The following is a 21,978-nucleotide window of genomic DNA, read 5'->3' as shown; positions in this document are numbered from 1 at the left end:
AATCCCTGATAATGCATTGCTTTAAATTGAGAGAATCTTGAAGGATTGCTGTTATGAGGAAAAGCAGCCCAGAAACTCCATCAGCAGCACACATCGTTGTGTGCCTCAGCTTTTGTTTTTTTACCCAAGCTAATCTGCCATTGTTTCTTCCTTGGTAAGGTTGAGACACCCTCATCCAAGGAGATCCTGCCAGGGTTGATCAGGCCCCGGAGTGTCACTGGTTTATGTTAAATTGTTATTTCTCTTCTTCTTTCTTCTGTTTAGTTTTCTACAGTTTACTTTCTTCTATCCACTCACTGCAACTGAGAAATAATACTTATCTCTTTAACATTTATGGAGCCTCACTTCTTCAAAGGGATAAAAAAAGGTGATAGAGAGAAGTAAGACAAATTGGACAAGACAGGAGAGAGGAGAGCCGGAAGGGGGGCGCCCGATCTGTCTTCCCACTCCTCCCCACCGGATCGGGCTATTCGCCCAACTCCCCACTGCCTCCCAGAAAAGGAGAGAAGAGCGGAATATTTACTTTTCTCGCGCGGTTAGCTGACTGCCTTAGCTGCCCAAGTGATGTCAGCCCTTTTTAACCATAGCCAGTGACTGGTCCTCTCAGCAGTGTTAGCTAGTTCTCTTATAGCCTGCCTGTTTTTCACAGGTGAAATTTGTTTTGCATAATGCATAAAAAGCAGAAAGAAATGCCTGTCCTCTGATCCAAATCTTTCTAAGGAGTTTTGCTGCTGTGCTGGCAGCAAAGCCCCTGCACTCCACTTCCACCAGGCGCACGTTGATCTTCTGATCTGTCCTCTGCTCAGCTGCCAAGTTTAGATTTAACACCCCACTCAAACAGTGTACATTCTAAGATTTCGAACTGCAAATTTCCAGATTGTTTTATTTGATTTTATTTATATAATGTATATAACTCACTCACTTACTGCACATAATGTCCTTTTTCTATATATTCACTCACTGTATATAATGTTCTCTGTGGCAGACCACTAGAGGGCTCCACTCACACCCAGTGTTGAGGAAGTGTGTTCCTATGTTTTGTGGCGCGATATGTTCAGTTGATGTTGGAGACGAATAAAGAAGGAGTGAGAACTGAGAGCTCTGTGTCGTTGATGCTTACCTCCACATCTCTCTCTTTTTGTGCACAGTCCTGGAGCGTATCAGGTCACATTTCACTGTGTGTTGTACTCGTATAACTATGCATGTGACAAATAAACAATCTTGAATCTTTAATATATATATTTCGTTTTGCTACTCGGGCTCAATAATGTTCTTTGTGGGCTGCATGAACTTTTTAAAAGTCTACTCAGTGAGTATCTTTAACTAAAACACTAGTGGAATGCAATAGGCGATGTGTGTGACATTTTGTGAGAGTCTGGTGGGCACTGAAACAACAGAAGGAAAAAATTTGCTCAATAATACCAAAGTTTACTTTTGTATTACCACATTGCGCTTCACATAAACACATGATGCACAGAAAGAGATTCACAAATAAGACCAAAAAAAAAGACAAATAAAACCTGAACGCCAAAGATCAATTAAAAAACAATGAAGTCAACAGCATGAATAAAATACAGGTTTACACCACAGGTTAGAGTAAAAATTAATCGACAAATGCAAAAAAGAAAGTTTTAAGACAGTCAGGCTGAGAAAGCGCTCTGGTTTGAATAATCCTTTAAAGGTGATGGAAATACTGGAAATACTGATGCAGCAGACAGACTTCACACCTTCTTCATTTTGGCAGTGACTAGAGAGGAAAAACAGACAAGCAGGAGCTTCAGTTTTTCTCTTTAAATACTTTGCATTTATTTCAGTGTGTGTTTCTTTTTAGCACGACTTACGATTTTTGACCCACTGAGCTTTTGGATCAGCACAAAGTGGTCCCTTTTTTGTGTTAAAACTGGAAGTAAAAGACAGGAAATTATAGAGATTGTATATGTTTGTATGTAGGACAACGTGTGCTGACTTACATTATAGAGTTCACACAGTGTCCTCTTGCAGCCTGCTCACGATATGTTTGCCCCACCACCTTAGCAGTCATATTGTCTTTGGTGACGTCAACGCAGCATGGTGGTGTCGGTCCAGGATGACGACGACGAGTACCTGAGAGATAAAAGGTTAAAAATAGATTTTTCTTACCTGAGAAAACTCTAATTAGAAGGAAAATAAAAGTTAAATCTGGTTTTAAAATATGAAGCTCCTTACATCACTAAACAGAAGATGACTTTTGTGACCTGAAATTATGTTACAGTGAACAGGCAAAGTTTAACAAATCAATGTTCTCAGCACTTCGGGGCCGTCAAGCACTTTTTGGGAAATTCTGGCATTATGTTAAATAAGTGAAAGGTGAAAAATATTGTCCCGTAGCTGCGAGATATTATGTTATACTCTCTCTGTGTCTCTCTCATTTCCTGCTTTCATGCCTTATGCAATGAGTCACAATGTATGCACCCCTCCAAAAACCCACTGAAATGATGACTTTGCTAGAAAACGTAAGAGTTTGAGATTTACTTACAGAGTGAATTTGTTTGAAGGAAACCACTGCAAACACTGTGCTACACTAATAAGTTGGCAGTTATGATAGTTTAAGTGTCTTACAACATATGCCTGGCATGCAACGCAGCATGAGACATAACCCCATAAGTGACAGAAAACAAAAGTTTGCATGTAGATAAACATAAATAGTATAAACATTGTTAATGGTAAGCAGTATAGCGTGAATGGATATGATGTGGCTGTCAGTCAGTCCAGCAATCGAACAAAAAAATCAGGTGAATGTTGTACTTATAAAATAAAAATCTCCAAGACTTCTTCTAAATGTAAACGTAAAGGACGCCTTTAAAATGCCATGACTGACTAATGAAACTGAGCCCAGGAAACAGCTTCCAGGGTGTCTGGTGCTTTGTGGGTAGAACTCAAGTGTAAATGCCGGAAAATGTGCAATTATAGACTGAGCAGATACCAGAATATGACTGATGTAAAGGTTTGTGGTCTTTACACAGTGGTCCTGCCCAATAAAACACCAAAATATCATAAGTGAACCTTATTCGCAAACAGGTAGAATCCATTGTTGGAAATATTCATTGCTGTGATCAATTTATCTATTTTTTTCTCATGTTTTTTTTTTTTTTTTTTAGTAAAGTAAGAGCACAGTTACCTTCAGAGGAGTGGCGGCACACACACACCGAAAGCAGGAGGAGAGTGATGGAGAGGATCTTCACAGACATTTCCACCGGTGGTCTGGCTCACTGATCAGAGTCACTAACCTACAAGTTGATTATTTATTGGTAAGTGCAGGAACACATGCAGGCACAACTGATGAGGTGTTTTTATAGGTCTGTGTATTTGTGTGCAGGGTGTGGCATATCACGCATATCTCAGTATTTCAACCTATCAACACCTCACTGAGAGCTTTCTGACAAACAGCCTCTCATACACGAAGTTCACAGACACTCAGATATGGTGTAGAGCCTGATCATTGATATCAACAGTCATGAGTAATGAATCTAAATCACATGGATGCTTATTTTTTCTTATTCCCACGACTTAAACTTTTGCTTGTAATTTCACATAAATTGTTTAAGGTTTCTTGTTTGCATCAAGCTGTTTTACCACTGGAAACGCAAAAGAACTCACTCTTAATGTTTATTTTATTTATGTTAACTTTTGGCAGATGATCAGATAAGTTTCACACTCTGCTCTGCAGGAAATGTGTAGCAGAAATGTGATCATGTCGACTGTCTTTATCTTCCAACACACATGCAAAGATCAATAGTTTCTAACACAGACGAAATACATCACATGAAAAATGATTTGTGTATGCATTGCTAATTTCCCCCCTCATAGCTGCATTAGCTATCCCATTTCTTTTATTCAGACTTAAATATACATTTCACAGACCGTCCCATTTCACAAGCCTCTCACTTCCGCACTTCTCGTACTTCCTAGTACACAGTATGCGAACTGCGTGTGTGGTCGCTGGATTGGGACACAGCCTCTGTGTGCTGTGTGAGCAAGTTTCTGCGATGAGGAGAGCTTGGTTGCCTTGTATATATTGTAAATAGTGCAAATAGACTTTGCACTAAATAGAAATAAGCCTGATATATTATCAGAAAAACACAGTGCACTGCATTCTGGGATGATTGTAAGAGTTAAGCATAAACAGGAGGGAAATGATGAGGAAATTAATGTTATGCAACACTTTTTTGGGGCTAGCTGAGGAAATCTCTCTCTCCATCTCTGTCTGTCCCTCACTCCATGTTATGTCTTAGTGTCTGCTAAAATTCTGCTTCTTTCTTTCGTCAGCTGCATGAACTTTGGTAAAAGATAAAGGCTTATAAAAAACCTGGACAGTCTACTCAGTGAGCATCCTCAATTAAAACACTAGTGGAATAATTTGGCAATGTGTGTGACATTTTGTTTGTTTTTAAAAAAGACTACTATAGAATTTATTTTTTTTAAATGGGTCCACAGGAATAAAAAAAGGAGAATATAAACAAGATATTTTTGGTGAATTAACAGAACTTTTCTGTCTGGAAGTTGTGCTGATGCATGTTATTAATTACCTGAAGCAGTATTTCCTTAACAAAGTGGCAAACTGAGATGAAGTTCTAAATTGTGCTTTCTTCATATATTGAGATTTCTTGGGGATAAATTTGTCATTAAACGTCTTTAGACTGACAAAAAAGGGAGTTTCACAGGTCTGACCCACTTATGGGTAAAAGATAAAGTTTTATTAAAAACCTGGACAGTCTACTCAGTGAGCATCCTCAATCAAAACACTAGTGTAATACATTCAGCGATGTGTGTGGTATTTTGTGAGGGTCTGGTGGGCACTGAAACAACAGCAGGAAAATATTTGCTTAAAAGTTTATTTTTATATTATTTTTCACAGCCACATTGTGCTTCACATAAACACACGATGCAAAGAAAGAGATCCACAAATAAGCAAAAAAAAAAAAAGACAAAGCAACCTGAACCCCAATTATCAATTAAAAAACAATGAAGTCAAGAACGTAAAAATTAATCTACAAAAAGAAAGTTTTAAGACAGTCAGGCTGAGAAAGCGCTCTGGTTTGAATAATCCTTTAAAGGTGATGGAAATACTGGAAATACTGATGCAGCAGACAGACTTCACTCCTTCCTCATTTTGGCAGTGACTAGAGAGGAAAAACAGACAAGCAGGAGTTTTAGTTTTTCTCTGTAAATACTTTGCATTTATTTCAGTGTGTGTTTCTTTTTAGCACGACTTACGATCTTTGACCCACTGAGCGTCTGGATCAGCACAAAGTAGTCCCTTATTTGTGTCAAAACTGGAAGTAAAAGACAGGAAATTATAGAGATTGTATATGTTTGTATGTAGGACAACGTGTGCTGACTTACATTATAGCCTTCACACAGTGTCCTCTTGCAGCCAGCTCACGATATGTTTCCCCCACCACCTCAGCAGTCATATTGCCTTTGGTGACTGCAGGGCAGCATGGTGGTATCGGTCCAGGATGACGACGACGAGTACCTGAGAGATAAAAGGTTAAAAATGGAATTTTCTTACCTGAGAAAAGTCTAATTAGAAGGAAAATAAAAGTTAAATCTGGTTTTAAAATATGAAGCTCCTTACATCACTAAACAGAAGATGACTTTTGTGACCTGAAATTATGTTACAGTGAACAGGCATTTTTTTGTGCAAATCAATCAACAAGTTTAACAAATCAATGTTCTTAACACTTCGGGGCCCTCAAGCACTTTTTGGGAAATTCTGGCATTATGTTAATTAAGTGAAAGGTGAAAAATATTGTCCCGTAGCTGCGAGATATTATGTTATACTCTCTCTGTGTCTCTCTCATTTCCTGCTTTCATGCCTTATGCAATGAGTCACAATGTATGCACCCCTCCAAAAACCCACTGAAATGATGACTTTGCTAGAAAACGTAAGAGTTTGAGATTTACTTACAGAGTGAATTTGTTTGAAGGAAACCACTGCAAACACTGTGCTACACTAATAAGTTGGCAGTTATGATAGTTTAAGTGTCTTACAACAAATGCCTGGCATGCAACGCAGCATGAGACATAACCCCATAAGTGACAGAAAACAAAAGTTTGCATGTAGATAAACATAAATAGTATAAACATTGTTAATGGTAAGCAGTATAGCGTGAATGGATATGGTGTGGCTGTCAGTCAGTCCAGCAATCGAACAAAAAAATCAGGTGAATGTTTGTACTTATAAAATAAAAATCTCCAAGACTTCTTCTAAATGTAGACGTAAAGGACGCCTTTAAAATGCCATGACTGACTAATGAAACTGAGCCCAGGAAACAGCTTCCAGGGTGTCTGGTGCTTTGTGGGTAGAACTCAAGTGTAAATGCTGGAAAAAACATGTGCAATTATAGACTGAGCAGATACCAGAATATGACTGATGTAAAGGTTTGTGGTCTTTACACAGTGGTCCTGCCCAATAAAACACCAAAATATCATAAGTGAACCTTATTCGCAAACAGGTAGAATCCATTACTGGAAATATTCATTGCTGTGATCAATTTATCTATTTTTTTCTCATGTTTTTTTTTTTTAGTAAAGTAAGAGCACAGTTACCTTCAGAGGAGTGGCGGCACACACACACCGAGAGCAGGAGGAGAGTGATGGAGAGGATCTTCACAGACATTTCCACCGGTGGTCTGGCTCACTGATCAGAGTCAAAATCTACGAGTTGATTCGTGTTTGGTTATTTATTGGTAAGTGCAGGAACACATGCAGGCACAACTGATGAGGTGTTTTTATAGGTCTGTGTATTTGTGTGCAGGGTGTGGCATATCACGCATATCTCAGTATTTCAACCTATCAACACCTCACTGAGAGCTTTCTGACAAACAGCCTCTCATACACGAAGTTCACAGACACTCAGATATGGTGTAGAGCCTGATCATTGATATCAACAGTCATGAGTAATGAATCTAAATCACCGACTGACTTTGGTTTGTCAGTGACTCATGATGCCCCTTAACATGCACATGGATGCTTATTTTTTCTTATTCCCACAACTTAAACTTTTGCTTGTAATTTCACATAAATTGTTTAAGGTTTCTTGTTTGCATCAAGCTGTTTTACCACTGGAAACGCAAAAGAACTCACTCTTAATGTTTATTTTATTTATGTTAACTTTTGGCAGATGATCAGATAAGTTTCACACTCTGCTCTGCAGGAAATGTGTGGCAGAAATGTGATCATGTCGACTGTCTTTATCTTCCAACACACATGCAAAGATCAATAGTTTCTAACACAGACTAAATACATCACATGAAAAATGATTTGTGTATGCATTGCTAATTTCCCCCCTCATAGCTGCATTAGCTATCCCATTTCTTTTATTCAGACTTAAATATACATTTCACAGACCGTCCCATTTCACAAGCCTCTCACTTCCGCACTTCTCGTACTTCCTAGTACGCAGTATGCGAACTGCGCGTGTGGTCGCTGGATTGGGACACAGCCTCTGTGTGCTGTGTGAGCAAGTTTCTGCGATGAGGAGAGCTTGGTTGCCTTGTATATATTGTAAATAGTGCAAATAGACTTTGCACTAAATAGAAATAAGCCCGATATATTATCAGAAAAACACAGTGCACTGCATTCTGGGATGATTGTAAGAGTTAAGCATAAACAGGAGGGAAATGATGAGGACATTAATGTTATGCAACACTTTTTTGGGGCTAGCTGAGGAAATCTCTCTCTCCGTCTCTGTCTGTCCCTCACTCCATGTTATGTCTTAGTGTCTGCTAAAATTCTGCTTCTTTCTTTCGTCAGCTGCATGAACTTTGGTAAAAGATAAAGGTTTATAAAAAACCTGGACAGTCTACTCAGTGAGCATCCTCAATTAAAACACTAGTGGAATAATTTGGCAATGTGTGTGACATTTTGTTTGTTTTTAAAAAAAGACTACTATAGAATTTTTTTTTTTTTAAATGGGTCCACAGGAATAAAAAAAGGAGAATATAAACAAGATATTTTTGGTGAATTAACAGAACTTTTCTGTCTGGAAGTTGTGCTGATGCATGTTATTAATTACCTGAAGCAGTATTTCCTTAACAAAGTGGCAAACTGAGATGAAGTTCTAAATTGTGCTTTCTTCATATATTGAGATTTCTTGGGGATAAATTTGTCATTAAACGTCTTTAGACTGACAAAAAAGGGAGTTTCACAGGTCTGACCCACTTATGGGTAAAAGATAAAGTTTTATTAAAAACCTGGACAGTCTACTCAGTGAGCATCCTCAATTAAAACACTAGTGGAATACATTCAGCGATGTGTGTAGCATTTTGTGAGGGTCTGGTGGGCACTGAAACAACAGCAGGAAAATATTTGCTTAAAAGTTTATTTTTATATTATTTTTCACAGCCACATTGTGCTTCACATAAACACACGATGCAAAGAAAGAGATCCACAAATAAGCAAAAAAAAAAAAAAAGACAAAGCAACCTGAACCCCAATTATCAATTAAAAAACAATGAAGTCAAGAACGTGAATAAAATACAGGTTTACTCCACAGTAAAAATTAATCTACAAAAAGAAAGTTTTAAGACAGTCAGGCTGAGAAAGCGCTCTGGTTTGAATAATCCTTTAAAGGTGATGGAAATACTGAAAATGCTGATGTAGCAGACAGACTTCACTCCTTCCTCATTTTGGCAGTGACTAGAGAGGAAAAACAGACAAGCAGGAGTTTTAGTTTTTCTCTGTAAATACTTTATTATTTATTTCTGTGTGTGTTTATTTTTAGCATGACTTACGATCCTTGACCCACTGAGCTTTTGGATCAGCACAAAGTTGTCCATATTCTGTGTTGAAACTGGAAATAAAAGACAGAAAGTTATAGAGATTGTATGTGTTTGTATGTAGGACAACATGTGTGGACTTACAGTATAGCCTTCACACAGGGTGGTTTTTTAGGCAGCTCGTGATATGTTTCCCCCACCACCTCAGGGCTCATATCGATGTCGGTGACGTCAACGCAGCACGGGTGTTTACTTCCAGGACCAGGTGGACCTGAGAGGTAGGAGGTTAAAAACTAATTTATCTGACCTGAGAAAGTCTGATTAGAAAATCAAAAGTTAACTCCAGGTTTAAAACGTGATGAAACTCCTTACATTGCAAAACAAGACAAATGTTACCTGAAAATATGTGACTGTAAGCATTTTTTTTTACACTTCGACAGAAATGAAGGCCACAGAGAGGCAAAAAAGGATATGAAAACTAATAAACCATGTTTCTGTCTTCTAATGTCTCTGATAAAAACAGTGCATGAACACATTTTTCTGAGGTTGTGAATCACATATTGTCAATACTCCCTCTTTATATATATTTCTATTATTTCTATAATGGAGGGTGTGTGATCGTTTCCTTTGTGTTTGTTTCCTGGATCACTGAGAAAGTTTCCATAAACACTTTTTACCAGGGGTCTCAGATTGTTCTGGCTTTTATTCCCCAGTACAGCACACCAAATTTCTTTCCAGAGGATCAAAATGAGAAAACACATTAAGCTTAATTTGCTAGCAACGGTTATTATATGAAAAACATGACTTTCCAGAGTCTAGTCTGTTAGTGGCTTCCCATGATGCACTCAGTGTTTCTTTAGAGTCTCACTTATTATGTGTTTAAACATCAATTTTTGTTTAATGACACATTTTTAAATCTCTGGATCTCTTTCACAGTATGTTTGTAGTACTGTCTTCTACCCCTCAACCCTATAGGTCCCTACAGATGGTTGCCCCTCCCTGACCCTGGTTCTGCAGGAGGTTACTTCCTTCTTACTGTTACTTCCTCATGGGGAGTCATATAATTTTATCTGTATTATTGTATCTTTACTTCACAATTTAAAGCACCTTGAGGTGACTGCTGCTGTGATGTGATATTATATGAATAAAACTGGATTATATTGAACGTTAATAATGTTTAATCATACAAGACAGAATTAAGAGGTGCAGGTAGCTGAACGCTGAACAGAATTATCCCATAGCTGCAACATATCATGTTATACTCTGTGTCTCTGTGTCACTATTTCCTGCTTGTAGATCACACCATCACACTTAACCAATGGGTCACAATGTATACACCCCTCACAGAACCCCACCCCCCCCCCACCCCCCACCCATGAAAACAGCATCAAGATCTGGCTACAGAATTAGCTTGAAAGAAACCACTGCACACTGTGCCACCATAGTAAGGTTGGAGTTATGACAGTCAAAAGGGCGATGCAAATGATGCCGAGCATGCAACACACCATAAAACATAATTCTGTAATGTCACTGGAAATAAAATATATATAGTTTAATTATTGTTAATATTAACCAATCAACCAAGTCCTTACAGAGCGGTCATACCCAATAAAACCGCCAAAAAGTTAGACGTGTACCCCAGCATCACAAATAGCTAGAAGCCATTGTTGGAAAAAGTCATGCTGTGATCAGTTTTATGTATTTTATTCTTTTTGTTTTCCATTAGAAAGTGAGAGCATAGTTACCTGCAGAGTAGCTGAAGCACACACACATTGAGAGCAGGAGGAGAGTGATGGAGAGGATCTTCACAGACATTTTCACCGGTGGTCTGGCTCACTGATCAGGTTGAAACTATATCAGTTGATTCGTGTTTGGTTATTTATTGGTAAGTGCAGGAACATTCACAGGCAGAACTGATGACGTGTTTTAACAAGTCCTTGTGTGTGCATGGTGCGGCATCTCAGACCTCCGCCCCTTATCAGGGAGATCTGAGTGTTTCAAACCACCAACAGACACTCGCAGCTTCCAAAGAAACACACACAGAGTTTACAGACACTTAAATATAGTGTACAAAATAATTGATACAAACAGTTTATGTATTGTCACAAATGATGGATCTAAATCACACGTTGATTATTGTTTTTCCATTTTAACTAACTGTGAGTGTTTATCTCTTGCAGTTTTGCGTCAGGCCTCAAGTTAAAAATAATCGTGCGTCATGATGCCTCCTCCTGATGCACAGCTATTTACATTTGCATGATTTGTTAATGTTTGGCTACTTATTTTTCATCTATAAATCCCCACAACTTAAACTTTTGTTTGTAATTTAAGCCATTAAAGTCTCACTGAAAACTAAAGCGCCTCTGTCAGTGCGCCCCAGGGCAGCTGTGGCTACAATGTAGCTTGCTATCACCAGTGTGTGAATGTGTGAATGGGTGGATGACTGGATGTAGTGTAAAGCGCTTTGGGGTCCTTAGGGACTAAGTAAAGCGCTATACAAATACAGGCCATTTACCATTTACAAAGCAGTGAGACACTTCCATTGCTAATTTCATTTAGGTGTACTTTTGGCAGATGATCAGGTAACTTTCACACTCTGCTCTGGAGGAAGTGTGTGACAGAAAAGTATTTGTGTCGACTGTGTTAATCTTCCAACACACACACATGCACACACAAGTCAAAATTTTTTGACACAGGATGTGCACTACTAACTTCCCACCTTGTGCATCAGCGCTCTTTTATTTCGGCCTAAATTTGTGAACATGGCTTTTTTTGGGTGTATGGGTTCATTTCCCTGTTGCATGATGAAATTTCAGGCAAGCATTAACTGTCAAACAGATGGCCTCACATTTGACCATATACAGAGGAGGTCATGGTTGATTCAATAACTGCAAGGGATCCTGGTCCTATGGCTACAAAGTGAGCTCAAGTCGCTGCTCCACTGTGATTGACAGTTGAGGAGTTTGTGCTTATATGCTGTATTTGGTTTTTACCAAATGTGGTGTTGAGTATTATCACCAATAATCCCCACTTTGGTCTCATCTGTCCAAATGACATTTTTTCTGGAATCTTTTAGTTGCTTATAAAATAACATGTTACACCGCATTACTGAATTGCATTTTTTTCAATAATGCTGCAATGTAACCCGTTAATGGACTACATTCAGTAATTATTTTGCAGTTACAATTATATTGATTTATATGCAGCTATCGGCAAACAAAATGCTTTTTTCTTCTGGTTTACTTGTGCTGCAATCATCTGATTTCAGTTTGTGTTTGGGAGGAGGAACTTGGTGGTGCAGTACAGTGATACAGCTTTTGAGGAATACAGACATGGAGATTACTTTTATTACTTTTATTGCACAAAAGCACAAAAGTATGATGGAAAAGTGCAAACTGCATCCAGGACAGAAGAACTGCATTAAATTGCCAACATAACTTGGGCTCTTTGCAAGCATCTGCAGAGACCACATGCTAACACAAAGCTAGCCAAGAAGTTGAGAGCATGCTAGCCGCTGATCTTCAGCAGGTAACAAAGGCAGTGATGAACAGGCAGTCGTGCAGCCTTAGGTTTTACCTGTTGATACTCCTAGAAGTAACTTAAGTTAAAATCCAAACAATACTATGTGAGTCCTCATCAGGGTAGGGATTGGTGCTGGTGTGTGGAACTGTAGGCTAAGTTAGGTTTATATTGTTAACTGGTAATTAAGTGAAACTGTGTTATTACCTCATCTATTACTACTTCATACAAATCTTTGTGGCTTTTTATTAACTGGAATAATTAGAGGTTGTTTAAAGTCACAATTCCCGGGGTGCTTCCTAGTCGTGTTGCTGTCTTTCCCATTTTCTAATTTTTAGGTTTAGTGTACATACCTGCCTTAAAAAGCCCGTCATGAAAGTCTTTCAACATAATCAGTTTAATGATTGCGAAACTTGCTTTGTGCCATTCCTCTTTCTTCTTATTTTGCTTGTTCCCACAAACGTTTATCTACTTTTTGCTTAGGTTGTGTTCTTTATCTGATATGGTAATACATATTTGAGTTTATGTTACTTCCTGTTTAAACTACACTTCAAGAAATAGTCAAACCAAAGATAAGACAACCACAAAAGCATATTTCCTGTTTATTTAGTAGGAAATAGGTTTGTAAGAGACATGTTCCTTAATTTGATGGTCTGAGTGTCTAACTCTCCAGTACGACTGCTAAATGAAGATTAAATGTAATAATTCAATAAGTATGTTTATGAGTATCATATTAATAAAAACATTTACTTAAGTACTCGAAAGCGAAAGTAATTTGTTGCACTGCTTCTTACATTACTTTTACTTGCATATCATATAATTAGCATTTAACTTTATAAACCTAAGTCTACAGTCCCACATACCAACCCAAATCGCTATCTTAATAGTGATTTAACATATGATGTTTCTGAGGTTTCCTGACAAACAGGAGATCAAATGGAGAAAATCCCATGAAAGCCAGGGTCACCTCCTGCACTGCAAACAACAGAGGTTCCAGCCAGCGACCCCAGTGGCATCGACCCTCTTGAATTAATGTATGAATCATGGACTTCAAGGTCTTTTTCTGCTCCACTAGCTCATCAATGTCAGCATAGTATATGCTAGTCCAATTAGATTTAATGTGCCTCCTTTATTTGTCAGATGAAAGTCTCTGAGTATCTCTACATTCTATTTGGTTCAGAGTATTGTGTATGATCTACTAAAACAAAACAATAGCCCTGTGCATGCCAGTAAATAGGCCCAATGAGGTCCATACCAATACACTCAAACAGGACACAAAGGCCCTTTGGAATGGTCATTTGGTTTATTAACTGGTATCCAGGCTGGATGCACACCTCTGACACCCATCTCCTGGAATGCCTGGCCAATACATCTGACCTTTAACTCGATCCAGAGTTTTCTCATATCCTCTGTGACCAGATATCAGGTTATAATGAGCTGCCTGGAAGATTAATTCCCAGTGGGTTTTAGGCTCCAAAAACTGGGTGTGTTTCTCTGCAGTGGGAGTGTAATGCCTCACTCTGTACAATCTATCCTTCATTACAAAATGGGAGTTGGCTATGCTGCATTAGGGCTGGTGCTACTTCCCCAGTAGAAGTGTCGGATAGCCTGGCATTGCCGCTGAACACAGCACAGATACCATCCTAGCTATCGTAAGCATATCCCCAAGGATTGTCCCACCAGTTTGTTAAACCCATGCCAATCCATCTCAGGACCTCTAAGGGGCATACTTAACTCAAATAAAAGTGCATAATATTGGATTATTGAGCTCAACTGAAAACACCAAGGGAATCCAATTCTGGGAATGTATCAGGATATTTTTATGAATCTGGTGTGCATTCAAACAACAAGAACAAACTGGTGCTATAAAACAAAAGTTTATTTTCATGTAGTTTTTTAAAGCCAAAATGTACTTTGTGTAAACACATAAAAACACAACAAGAAATTCATATATGAGCAAGAAAAAAGACACAAAGCCAGAACTCCAATGAGTTCACCATCTTGCCTTTAAAGATGGTGAAAATACTGATGTAGCAGACAAGTGCTTCACTGGTTCACCTTTATCATTTTGGCAATGACTGTAGAGAAAAGACAGAGAAAGAAGAGCTTCAGATTTTCTCTGCAAATATTTTTTTTATGTATTTATGTGTGTCTGTATTTCTATGACTTACGATCCTTGACCCACTGAGCGTTTGGATCAGCACAAAGCAGTCCTTCCTTTGTGTTGAAACTGGAAATAAAAGAGAGAAGGTTATACAGATTGTATGTGTTTATGTTTTTCTGGAGGATAACATGTTTTGACTTACATTATAGCCTTCACACAGTGACCTGATGCAGCCTGCTCACGATACGTTTGTCCCATCACCTTAGTGCTCAAATCGGGTTGGGTGACGCCAGTGCAGCATGGTCGTGGTACTGTAGGAGGACGATGAGCTGAGAGGAAGAAGGTTAAAAATTAATTTCTGGATTGAGAAAAGTCTTTATGAAAATCAAAGTGAATGTGACCATTAAACAAATAATAGTCATGCAAGTTAATGGCCTTTTTTGTTCCCAACATTAGGTAAGGCTGTACTTTTTGCAGCGATCTCGCATAGAAAACTATGCTGCACGTATATAAAACAGGTCCGCGGCTCCGAACCGTAGTAAAGGGACCTCTGGCTAATACATCGGGTTCCATGTCGGGCTCGTAGCCAAAAACTAGCTTTACTTTGTTTTCTGGGTCAACTTGACAGAGAGAGGCGTTGAAAGGCTGCTCCAACAGAACTTATTGTTTCGGAGGAAAACATGAACACGGTGTACAGACGATCCTTAACAGCTTACTGACAACTTGGCTCGTCAGGCACTCTTTTTGGCTGCAGTGGTTATTATTATACAGTGGGATACAAAGGTTTGGGCAACGTTGTTAATAGTCATTATTTTCCTGTATAAATCGTTGGTTGTTACAATAAAAAATGTCAGTTAAATATATCATATAGGAGACACACACAGTGATATTTGAGAAGTGAAATGAAGTTTATTGGGTTTACCGAAAATGTGCAATAATTGTTTGAGTTTGATGAAAAACAGCTTCATGAGTCCGATTTTCTGAAGTTGTGAATCACATATTGTCAATATTCTGGTAGTTACTTTTATAACTGAGGCTATGTCCCTGTTCACTCAGAAAAAGCATCAACATCTGCCTATAGAGTGAATTAGCTTGAAAGAAACCACTGCACACTGTGCCAGCATAGTAAGTTATGGAAACATAACATGTATTCTTTAAATATCATGATGATTAACCAACAAGAATGTGACTGATATAAAGATTAATGGTAAAAGAAACTATGAGAGTCCTTACAGAGCAGTCATTTCCAATAAAACCAAAGAAAGCTAGGAGCCTTAGTCAATGGTGTAATCAGTTTTATGTACTTTCTCTCTTTTTGTCCTTTAGGAAAGTAAGAGCACAGTTACCTTCAGAGGAGTGGCAGCACACACACATTGAGAGCAGGAGGAGAGTGATGGAGAGGATCTTCACAGACATTTTGACCGGTGGTCCGATTTGCTGATCAGGCTGCAACAAAAAGTTCATCAGTGCTTGGATATTTATTGGTAAGGGTAGGAAGATTTGCAGGAAAAAGAAGTGACGGCGGGTTATTTTAATACGTGTTTATTTGTGTGTGTGGTTGTATCATAATCACACCTCCGCCTCTAAATAGAGAAACTTTAATATTTCAAACCACCAACTGCTCGCTGAAAGCTTTCCGAGAAATAGCCTCACATTAGGACACGCACAGACATGTCTTATGGTGTACAGCTTGATTGATGCCAACAGTGTGTGCATTGTGATTATTGACGAATCTAAACCACCCACTCATCTGATTAGAGTCCTTTTTTTCTCCTCCTGTACCCGATGTTGTGTATTTTATTTTATTTTTTTAAATGTTACCTATTCTGACCTGTCTTCCCTATGTTTGATGTTTTGATGTTGGCTCAAAAAATCTCTAGACCCAGCAGTCTTAGCTAATTATAGGCCAATCTCCAACCTTCCTTTCATATCAAAAATCCTTGAAAGAGTAGTTGTCAAACAGCTAACAGATCATCTGCAGAGGAATGGTTTATTTGAAGAGTTTCAGTCAGGTTTCAGAGCTCATCACAGCACAGAAACAGCTTTAGTGAAGGTTACAATGATCTTCTTATGGCCTCTGACAGTGGACTCATCTCGGTACTTGTCCTGCTAGATCAGGGGTCGGCAACCCTAGGCACGCGAAGGGTTAACTGATGGCACGACCATAGCTGGACTGATCATACTGGGCATTTACTCGGTGGGCCGATGGTGATTTTTCGTTTTTATGGGCCGATGGGTTTTTTTTATTTTTTTTATTTATTTTTTTTATAACGTTATAAACAATGAGAGGTGGTGGATTGGCCAGATGTTGGCCGCTGTGTAAAAATAACTCAGTTGTTTGGTGGTGGCTGTGGCGGTGCTTCCACAGATTCAGTAACATTAGCAAGTGGTGGAGGCCAGCAGGTGGATGAGGGAAAGGGGAGGCAGGAGGAGCAGAGACCCGAGGTGGCAGTCTGTCTGGGTCAGATATAAACCAAGTTTAGGTTTATTTTCGTTATGCTGACTTTTTACAGTCAGTTACAATCACTCGTACTGTGTACTTGCTAGCATGACAGAGTTTCTATACAGCTGGGTGGGTGCTATGATGTTACTGGTGAACTTTATTTTATTCATAAGGTTAGTTAGTAGAGTTGCCAACTGTCCTGTAAAAAGACGGAATTGTCCCGTATTCAGAGAAAACATTGCACGTTTTATGTCGAGCTGAAAAAGAACACAGTTTGTCCCGTACTTCAGCTAGAATAGAAAAAGACACAAAGCTGGAGTTATTCTGTCTTTACGCTGCACAGCTGTTTCTTCTTCTCTCATTCTCTCCCCTCTCTCTCCTGTTTCTACTTCAATCATGAAACTGATCGATGATCAGCTGATCATCTCTCTTGTTTGTTTATCGCCCACTTTGCGCCAGAAAGAAGAAACCAGCGGATGTTGCGCTAAACAGCAGCAGCACGTTTAAGCTTGATCAGCTGTTGTTAGAATTTATTTAATATTAATTTCTAGTAGCAGCTGATGTTTGCTGGAGCCACAGCTGTAAAAGCTGCTGGTCATGATATCGGTTTGTATATCTGGTGAGAGGGAAACATGAAGATGAAACCAGGAGATGTCCTTACTGAATCATCAGAGCTGAACAGGTGATGGAGAAACAGGTTGTAGTGGGGTGGGGCCTGCGGTGCCGTGCAGGGAAGGCGGACGCACCTTCCCTGAAAAAATCGGATTTGATGTGCTTTCGCTTGCAGAGTGAACGTAGCCTTTGTTTCAGTGTAATCTATCAGAATAGGAAAAACAGCAATGTGACTTGAAGTGTAAATTAATTATTTCATTTTATGCAGGTTAAATGTCGCATCTGTTCTGCGGAGCTTCTTACACAAACAAAAGCACCTCCTCAATGTTTAGGCATCACACAGCCAAACATGAAAATGAGGAGACAAACACACCAAGAATGAACACAGGTAGACCTATATTGACACTGAACATCTTTATCATCATTTTTTTTTTATTAATATGTGTTTTATTATTTTGAAATCAAGCATCTAGGAAGATTGTTCTGGACCAGGCAGTCCTGAATTTTATTAGCGGGTAGTGATGGGTAGATGAGGCCTCGTGAAGCGTTTCAGCACATTCCCCAAACTGTATCGATGCTGTGTCGACAGTGTTGCTGTTTTGCTCCATGCTGACACCTGCTGGACCTTAAATGTCATGGCAGGAAACTTACTTGAGACTCACATCAGACACTGATTCAATGTCCTAGTCATACGTGTATACACTGTAAGATTTTGTACTTTCCATGGAATCATTTTATATCTTTTACATTTCAAATATTGTAGACATCTTTAAAATATATTGTGAATGCCATTAAGTGAAAATTAAAATGAAAGTATTGTGAATGTAATATTACCCATTTAAATGGAATTGACTCAGAGTTTATTATAAATTTCTATTCAGAAAAATAAGTTCATCCAATGTTTTTGCATTCAGACCATTGCGTTTTTTTGACACCATTTCCCCAGCTTTGGAAAACACATGCTCACAGGGCACAGATGAAGCTGGGGTACACAAAAACTGTAAACCCAGGTGGAAAAAGTTCAGAAGATGTCTTCCTATTCCCTCAGTACGTTAAAGGATCCTCTGATCCTGGAATGTTTCTCTCCGACACTCTTCACAATACTAAGGGGTTGGCAGTCCTTTATAATAAAATTCAGGACTGCCTGGTCAAGAACAGTCTTCCTAGATGCTTGATTTCAATATAATAAAACACATATTAATAAAAAGAAAATGATGATAAAGCTGTTCAGTGTCAATATAGGTCTACCTGTGTTCATTCTTGGTGTGTTTGTCTCCTCATTTTCATGTTTGGCTCTGTGATGCTTAAACACTGAGGAGGTGCTTTTGTTTGTGTAAGAAAGCTCCGCAGAACAGATGCGACATTTAACCTGCATAAAATGAAATAAATAATTTACACTGCAAGTCACATTGCTGTTTTTCCTATTCTGATAGATCACACTGAAATAAAGACAGACAGACTAGGGGCCACCATACATATATAAATAAAACCACTTATTTTTTTCATTAGTAATTCCTTTCGTGCATAATTTTATATAGTTGTTAATAATAAATTAATTAAAGCAGCAAAACAACCTGAACCGGTTGGGAGCCAAAAGATCCGGCTCTTTTTAGTGAGCCGAGCCGAAAGAGCGGTTCTCTAAAAAGACCCGTAAATCCCATCACTACCGTTGGCAGATGCGGTACCATTTAAACACAGTTTGGCGCATTGGCAATGGGCGATACAGCAGCTGTATCGATCACGTTACTTTTTCTTAAAGCGACGCACGCACAGATACAGGTTTTGCTCTGTGAGCTTGATACATGCGTTGGTGCGTCAGTGTTGCTGGACCCATCACTACCAGCAGGTGTCAGTATGGAGCAACACAACAACACTGTGTCGACACAGTATCGATACAGTTTGGGGAATGTGCTGAAACGCTTCACGAGGCCTCATCTACCCATCACTACTCACTAGGTTTTGTGTACACTCACAAACCTGTCAAACCTGCATTTGAAACATTGGCTACCAAGCAGTGTAGTATTGCAACACAGTATTTAGGTTTCTAACAAAAATAACAAAATAGGAACATGAATAGTGCCATCATTGCCAGACCTGGCCCACATCTAGTTGACATACACCTTGCCATAACACCAGTCAGTCAGAAGTACCAGCTTGATCCCGGATCCGGGCCAGACCTGGGCCACATAAACCAAACCACAATCAGGCCAGATATGGCATGCCATCACATACACAGTGCCATCTATGCCAGGCCTGGCCCATATCTGGATAACATACCACTTACCATGCCAGAAGTCAGCCAGCAGTGACACTTGACACCAGATACGGGCCAGACCTGTCTGCTATGTGGGATAGCTGTATTGGCTGTCCCATTTTTACTTTTACTTAGGCTTATATTTAAGGATATTTTGGTTGCTTATAGTTAAAAAGCAGCTTGATACTGACCTCATTACAGCTGATATGTATAGAAATTTTACAAACCATCAAAAAAGTTTGCAATCAATGCAAAAAGCGGTGGAGTATCACATACCCCACACATACATGTCCGATTGAAAGCATTTATTTGTTTGTTTGTTTGATTGACTGTCATTGTTATTGTGTTTTTGATAGAAGGGTTTAACACAATAAATAAAGTTTTTTTTCACATGCTGAAGAAACACATTTTTGTTTTACTTCACTGGTTTCAAACCATTGTGGAGGAAATTTCAGTTCAGTGTTCAGGTTGCAGTTGCAATAACTAATATTTTCTTTAACATTTTTTACCAAGTCTTAATAATTTGCTATAAATGTCATCAACAACCCTTTTTATGACAAAAGCAACATGATAAATACATTTATAAAAAAGCACAAGGACAAAAATTATGATGAAATGCATGTCGATGAAAACGTTTAGGTGAGACAAGATCCAATCAGAATTCAATAAGTTCTGTAGAGTGAGCCAATCCTTGTCCAGCAAGATGTGCCCAATTTGATCCAATGAGCAAATTTTCTTGATCTGAAAATTCTTGGATGTTTATGAAAAATTAAGGCAAATTAAAGAGTGTTGACATGTGTTTGTAGAGTTTAGAGGACATCATTCCCACAGCTCTTCCATCTAAGGAAAGCTTAAATATTTATATATTTGTCCTGAGAAAAATCCCATAGGAAGGAAACTGTCAGATGTCATAAAACTGCTTAATACTTACAAATAAACACTGACTGCTGAGCTGTTACCAGACTCCTAATTGCCCTCCTATGTATACATTGTCCCTGTCTCCACTTGTTGTCATGGTCCTGGGTCATTTTGACCCAGCGTTTTGTGTTTCCTTGAAGTTCATTTTTGTGCCTTGTGTTTATTCTGATTTTGTACTAGTTTAGGGTTGAACCTGAAGTTTGGTGTGTCTGTCCTCGGTGCTCTGTTCATGTCCCCGTGTTGTGTTGTAAATCAGTCTGTGTGTTTCCTGCTTTACTTTGAAGGCTCGTGTTCTGGATTTCCTGTGCTTTTCTGAAGGTCTGTGTCTGTTGTCATTGTGTTCAGCTTGTGTCCTCCAGTCATCATGTGTATTCAGATCAGCTGTTCTTCCCTCCTGTGTGCGATTACCCGATTACCTTGTGTGTGTGTGTGTGTGTGTGTATATAGTGGGTGTCGGTCTGTGTTCGTTGTCGGCTCGTCTGCGTTCTATGGTGTTCCGTTCCTGTCTCTGCGTCTCTCTGCCCCACACCCCTTTTGTATGCTTTCAGGTTTGTCATTTAGTTCTCCCAGTTTAGGTTTCTTCAGTTGTTTTCTCATGCTTCGTTGTCTGTTCTGCCACTGTCACCTGTAAATAAACCCTCACTCATATCATCAGTCGGCTGCCTGCATTTTGGGTCCTCCTTTTCCTCCACACCACACGGCTCACCCCGCCAGCCGTGACACTTGTCCTTTGTCACAGTGTGCTGTTCAGTTCACTGGTCTTAGTTCAGCTAAGTAAAGGGCTTGCCTTTTGTTACTTCCAGCTGCCTTCCTGTGTCCACATTTTAGTTGCTTTAGTGGAGAAATTATTTTGCACAATTGATGCAGAATTATCAAACTGATAATTAATCTCATAAATCATAACACACTGCTCTCCCTAAAAGCATTGGCATCAGCAATGCTGACATTGCATTTGCTTGGTATTGGATCACTTTGAAATAATGTACATAACTAACTATTACCATTCACTTTTTAAAAAATGTAATTAATATAAATTTGTAACTGTACACACTTCTGTTATTACTGTTGCACACCTACAGTACCTTTGCAGTCCACCAGAGGGCCCTTGTCAATACTTTGGATATCACTGGTCCAAGTTATAACAAATCTGAATCCTTTCTTGGTAGCTGGTATACTTTTGAACCCAGTGTGAAATTCTGAGGGAGATGTTGTTGGGAATTCCGGTGTAATGTTAAACCTTTCAAGCTCTCAATCACCCTCTCACCACATTGTGTGTGTGTGTGTGTGTGTGTGTCTGTGTAGGTGTGTGTGTGTGTGTGTGTGTGTGTGTGTGTGTGTGTGTATGATCATTTTCCCTCTCCCATTA

The 21,978-nt window shown here is 39.0% G+C and overlaps 4 protein-coding genes across 4 annotated transcripts; all 4 read right to left on the bottom strand.

Annotated features, from left to right (window-relative positions):
• Positions 1–1,400: 1,400 nt before the first annotated feature.
• Positions 1,401–3,288, bottom strand: LOC146511764 (eotaxin-like). Its single transcript, XM_085172425.1, has 4 exons — positions 3,158–3,288; positions 1,971–2,103; positions 1,842–1,900; positions 1,401–1,747 (listed from the first exon to the last, which is right to left on the bottom strand). The coding sequence occupies exons 1-4, from the start codon at positions 3,225–3,227 to the stop codon at positions 1,722–1,724; spliced, it is 288 nt and encodes a 95-aa protein (XP_085028551.1). The 5' UTR covers positions 3,228–3,288; the 3' UTR covers positions 1,401–1,721.
• Positions 3,289–4,824: 1,536 nt separating this feature from the next.
• Positions 4,825–6,883, bottom strand: LOC146511763 (eotaxin-like). The gene is made up of 4 exons (XM_085172423.1): positions 6,592–6,883; positions 5,383–5,515; positions 5,254–5,312; positions 4,825–5,159 (listed from the first exon to the last, which is right to left on the bottom strand). The coding sequence occupies exons 1-4, from the start codon at positions 6,659–6,661 to the stop codon at positions 5,134–5,136; spliced, it is 288 nt and encodes a 95-aa protein (XP_085028549.1). The 5' UTR covers positions 6,662–6,883; the 3' UTR covers positions 4,825–5,133.
• A 1,119-nt stretch (positions 6,884–8,002) lies between these two features.
• Positions 8,003–10,698, bottom strand: LOC146511762 (eotaxin-like). Its single transcript, XM_085172427.1, has 4 exons — positions 10,508–10,698; positions 8,907–9,033; positions 8,778–8,836; positions 8,003–8,682 (listed from the first exon to the last, which is right to left on the bottom strand). Exons 1-4 carry the CDS (start codon positions 10,575–10,577, stop codon positions 8,657–8,659), a joined length of 282 nt encoding a protein of 93 aa, XP_085028553.1. The 5' UTR covers positions 10,578–10,698; the 3' UTR covers positions 8,003–8,656.
• Positions 10,699–12,625: 1,927 nt separating this feature from the next.
• On the bottom strand, positions 12,626–16,506 carry LOC146511761 (eotaxin-like). Its single transcript, XM_085172416.1, has 4 exons — positions 15,732–16,506; positions 14,588–14,714; positions 14,453–14,511; positions 12,626–14,359 (listed from the first exon to the last, which is right to left on the bottom strand). The coding sequence occupies exons 1-4, from the start codon at positions 15,847–15,849 to the stop codon at positions 14,328–14,330; spliced, it is 336 nt and encodes a 111-aa protein (XP_085028542.1). The 5' UTR covers positions 15,850–16,506; the 3' UTR covers positions 12,626–14,327.
• Positions 16,507–21,978: the final 5,472 nt, after the last annotated feature.

The sequence above is a fragment of the Neolamprologus multifasciatus genome, chromosome 9 (assembly GCF_963576455.1).
Source record: "Neolamprologus multifasciatus chromosome 9, fNeoMul1.2, whole genome shotgun sequence".
Lineage (NCBI taxonomy): Eukaryota > Metazoa > Chordata > Actinopteri > Cichliformes > Cichlidae > Neolamprologus > Neolamprologus multifasciatus.
The sequence above is the reverse complement of the archived record's forward strand: the minus strand, read 5'-3'. Positions and strand labels throughout refer to the sequence as shown.

Excerpts from the sequence above, each read along its gene's own strand:
- LOC146511763 (XM_085172423.1), bottom strand. The coding sequence starts at position 6,661 with ATGTCTGTGAAGATCCTCTCCATCACTCTCCTCCTGCTCTCGGTGTGT. Across the intron at positions 5,516-6,591 it reads GTGCCGCCACTCCTCTGAAG|GTACTCGTCGTCGTCATCCT; the intron begins GTAACTGTGCTC and ends TTTATCTCTCAG. Across the intron at positions 5,160-5,253 it reads CGCTCAGTGGGTCAAAGATC|TCACTGCCAAAATGAGGAAG; the intron begins GTAAGTCGTGCT and ends TTTCCTCTCTAG.
- LOC146511761 (XM_085172416.1), bottom strand. The coding sequence starts at position 15,849 with ATGAACTTTTTGTTGCAGCCTGATCAGCAAATCGGACCACCGGTCAAA. Across the intron at positions 14,512-14,587 it reads CACTGTGTGAAGGCTATAAT|TTTCAACACAAAGGAAGGAC; the intron begins GTAAGTCAAAAC and ends TTTTATTTCCAG. Across the intron at positions 14,360-14,452 it reads CGCTCAGTGGGTCAAGGATC|TCATTGCCAAAATGATAAAG; the intron begins GTAAGTCATAGA and ends TTTTCTCTACAG.
- LOC146511764 (XM_085172425.1), bottom strand. The coding sequence starts at position 3,227 with ATGTCTGTGAAGATCCTCTCCATCACTCTCCTCCTGCTTTCGGTGTGT. Across the intron at positions 2,104-3,157 it reads GTGCCGCCACTCCTCTGAAG|GTACTCGTCGTCGTCATCCT; the intron begins GTAACTGTGCTC and ends TTTATCTCTCAG. Across the intron at positions 1,748-1,841 it reads AGCTCAGTGGGTCAAAAATC|TCACTGCCAAAATGAAGAAG; the intron begins GTAAGTCGTGCT and ends TTTCCTCTCTAG.
- LOC146511762 (XM_085172427.1), bottom strand. The coding sequence starts at position 10,577 with ATGTCTGTGAAGATCCTCTCCATCACTCTCCTCCTGCTCTCAATGTGT. Across the intron at positions 9,034-10,507 it reads GTGCTTCAGCTACTCTGCAG|GTCCACCTGGTCCTGGAAGT; the intron begins GTAACTATGCTC and ends CCTACCTCTCAG. Across the intron at positions 8,683-8,777 it reads AGCTCAGTGGGTCAAGGATC|TCACTGCCAAAATGAGGAAG; the intron begins GTAAGTCATGCT and ends TTTCCTCTCTAG.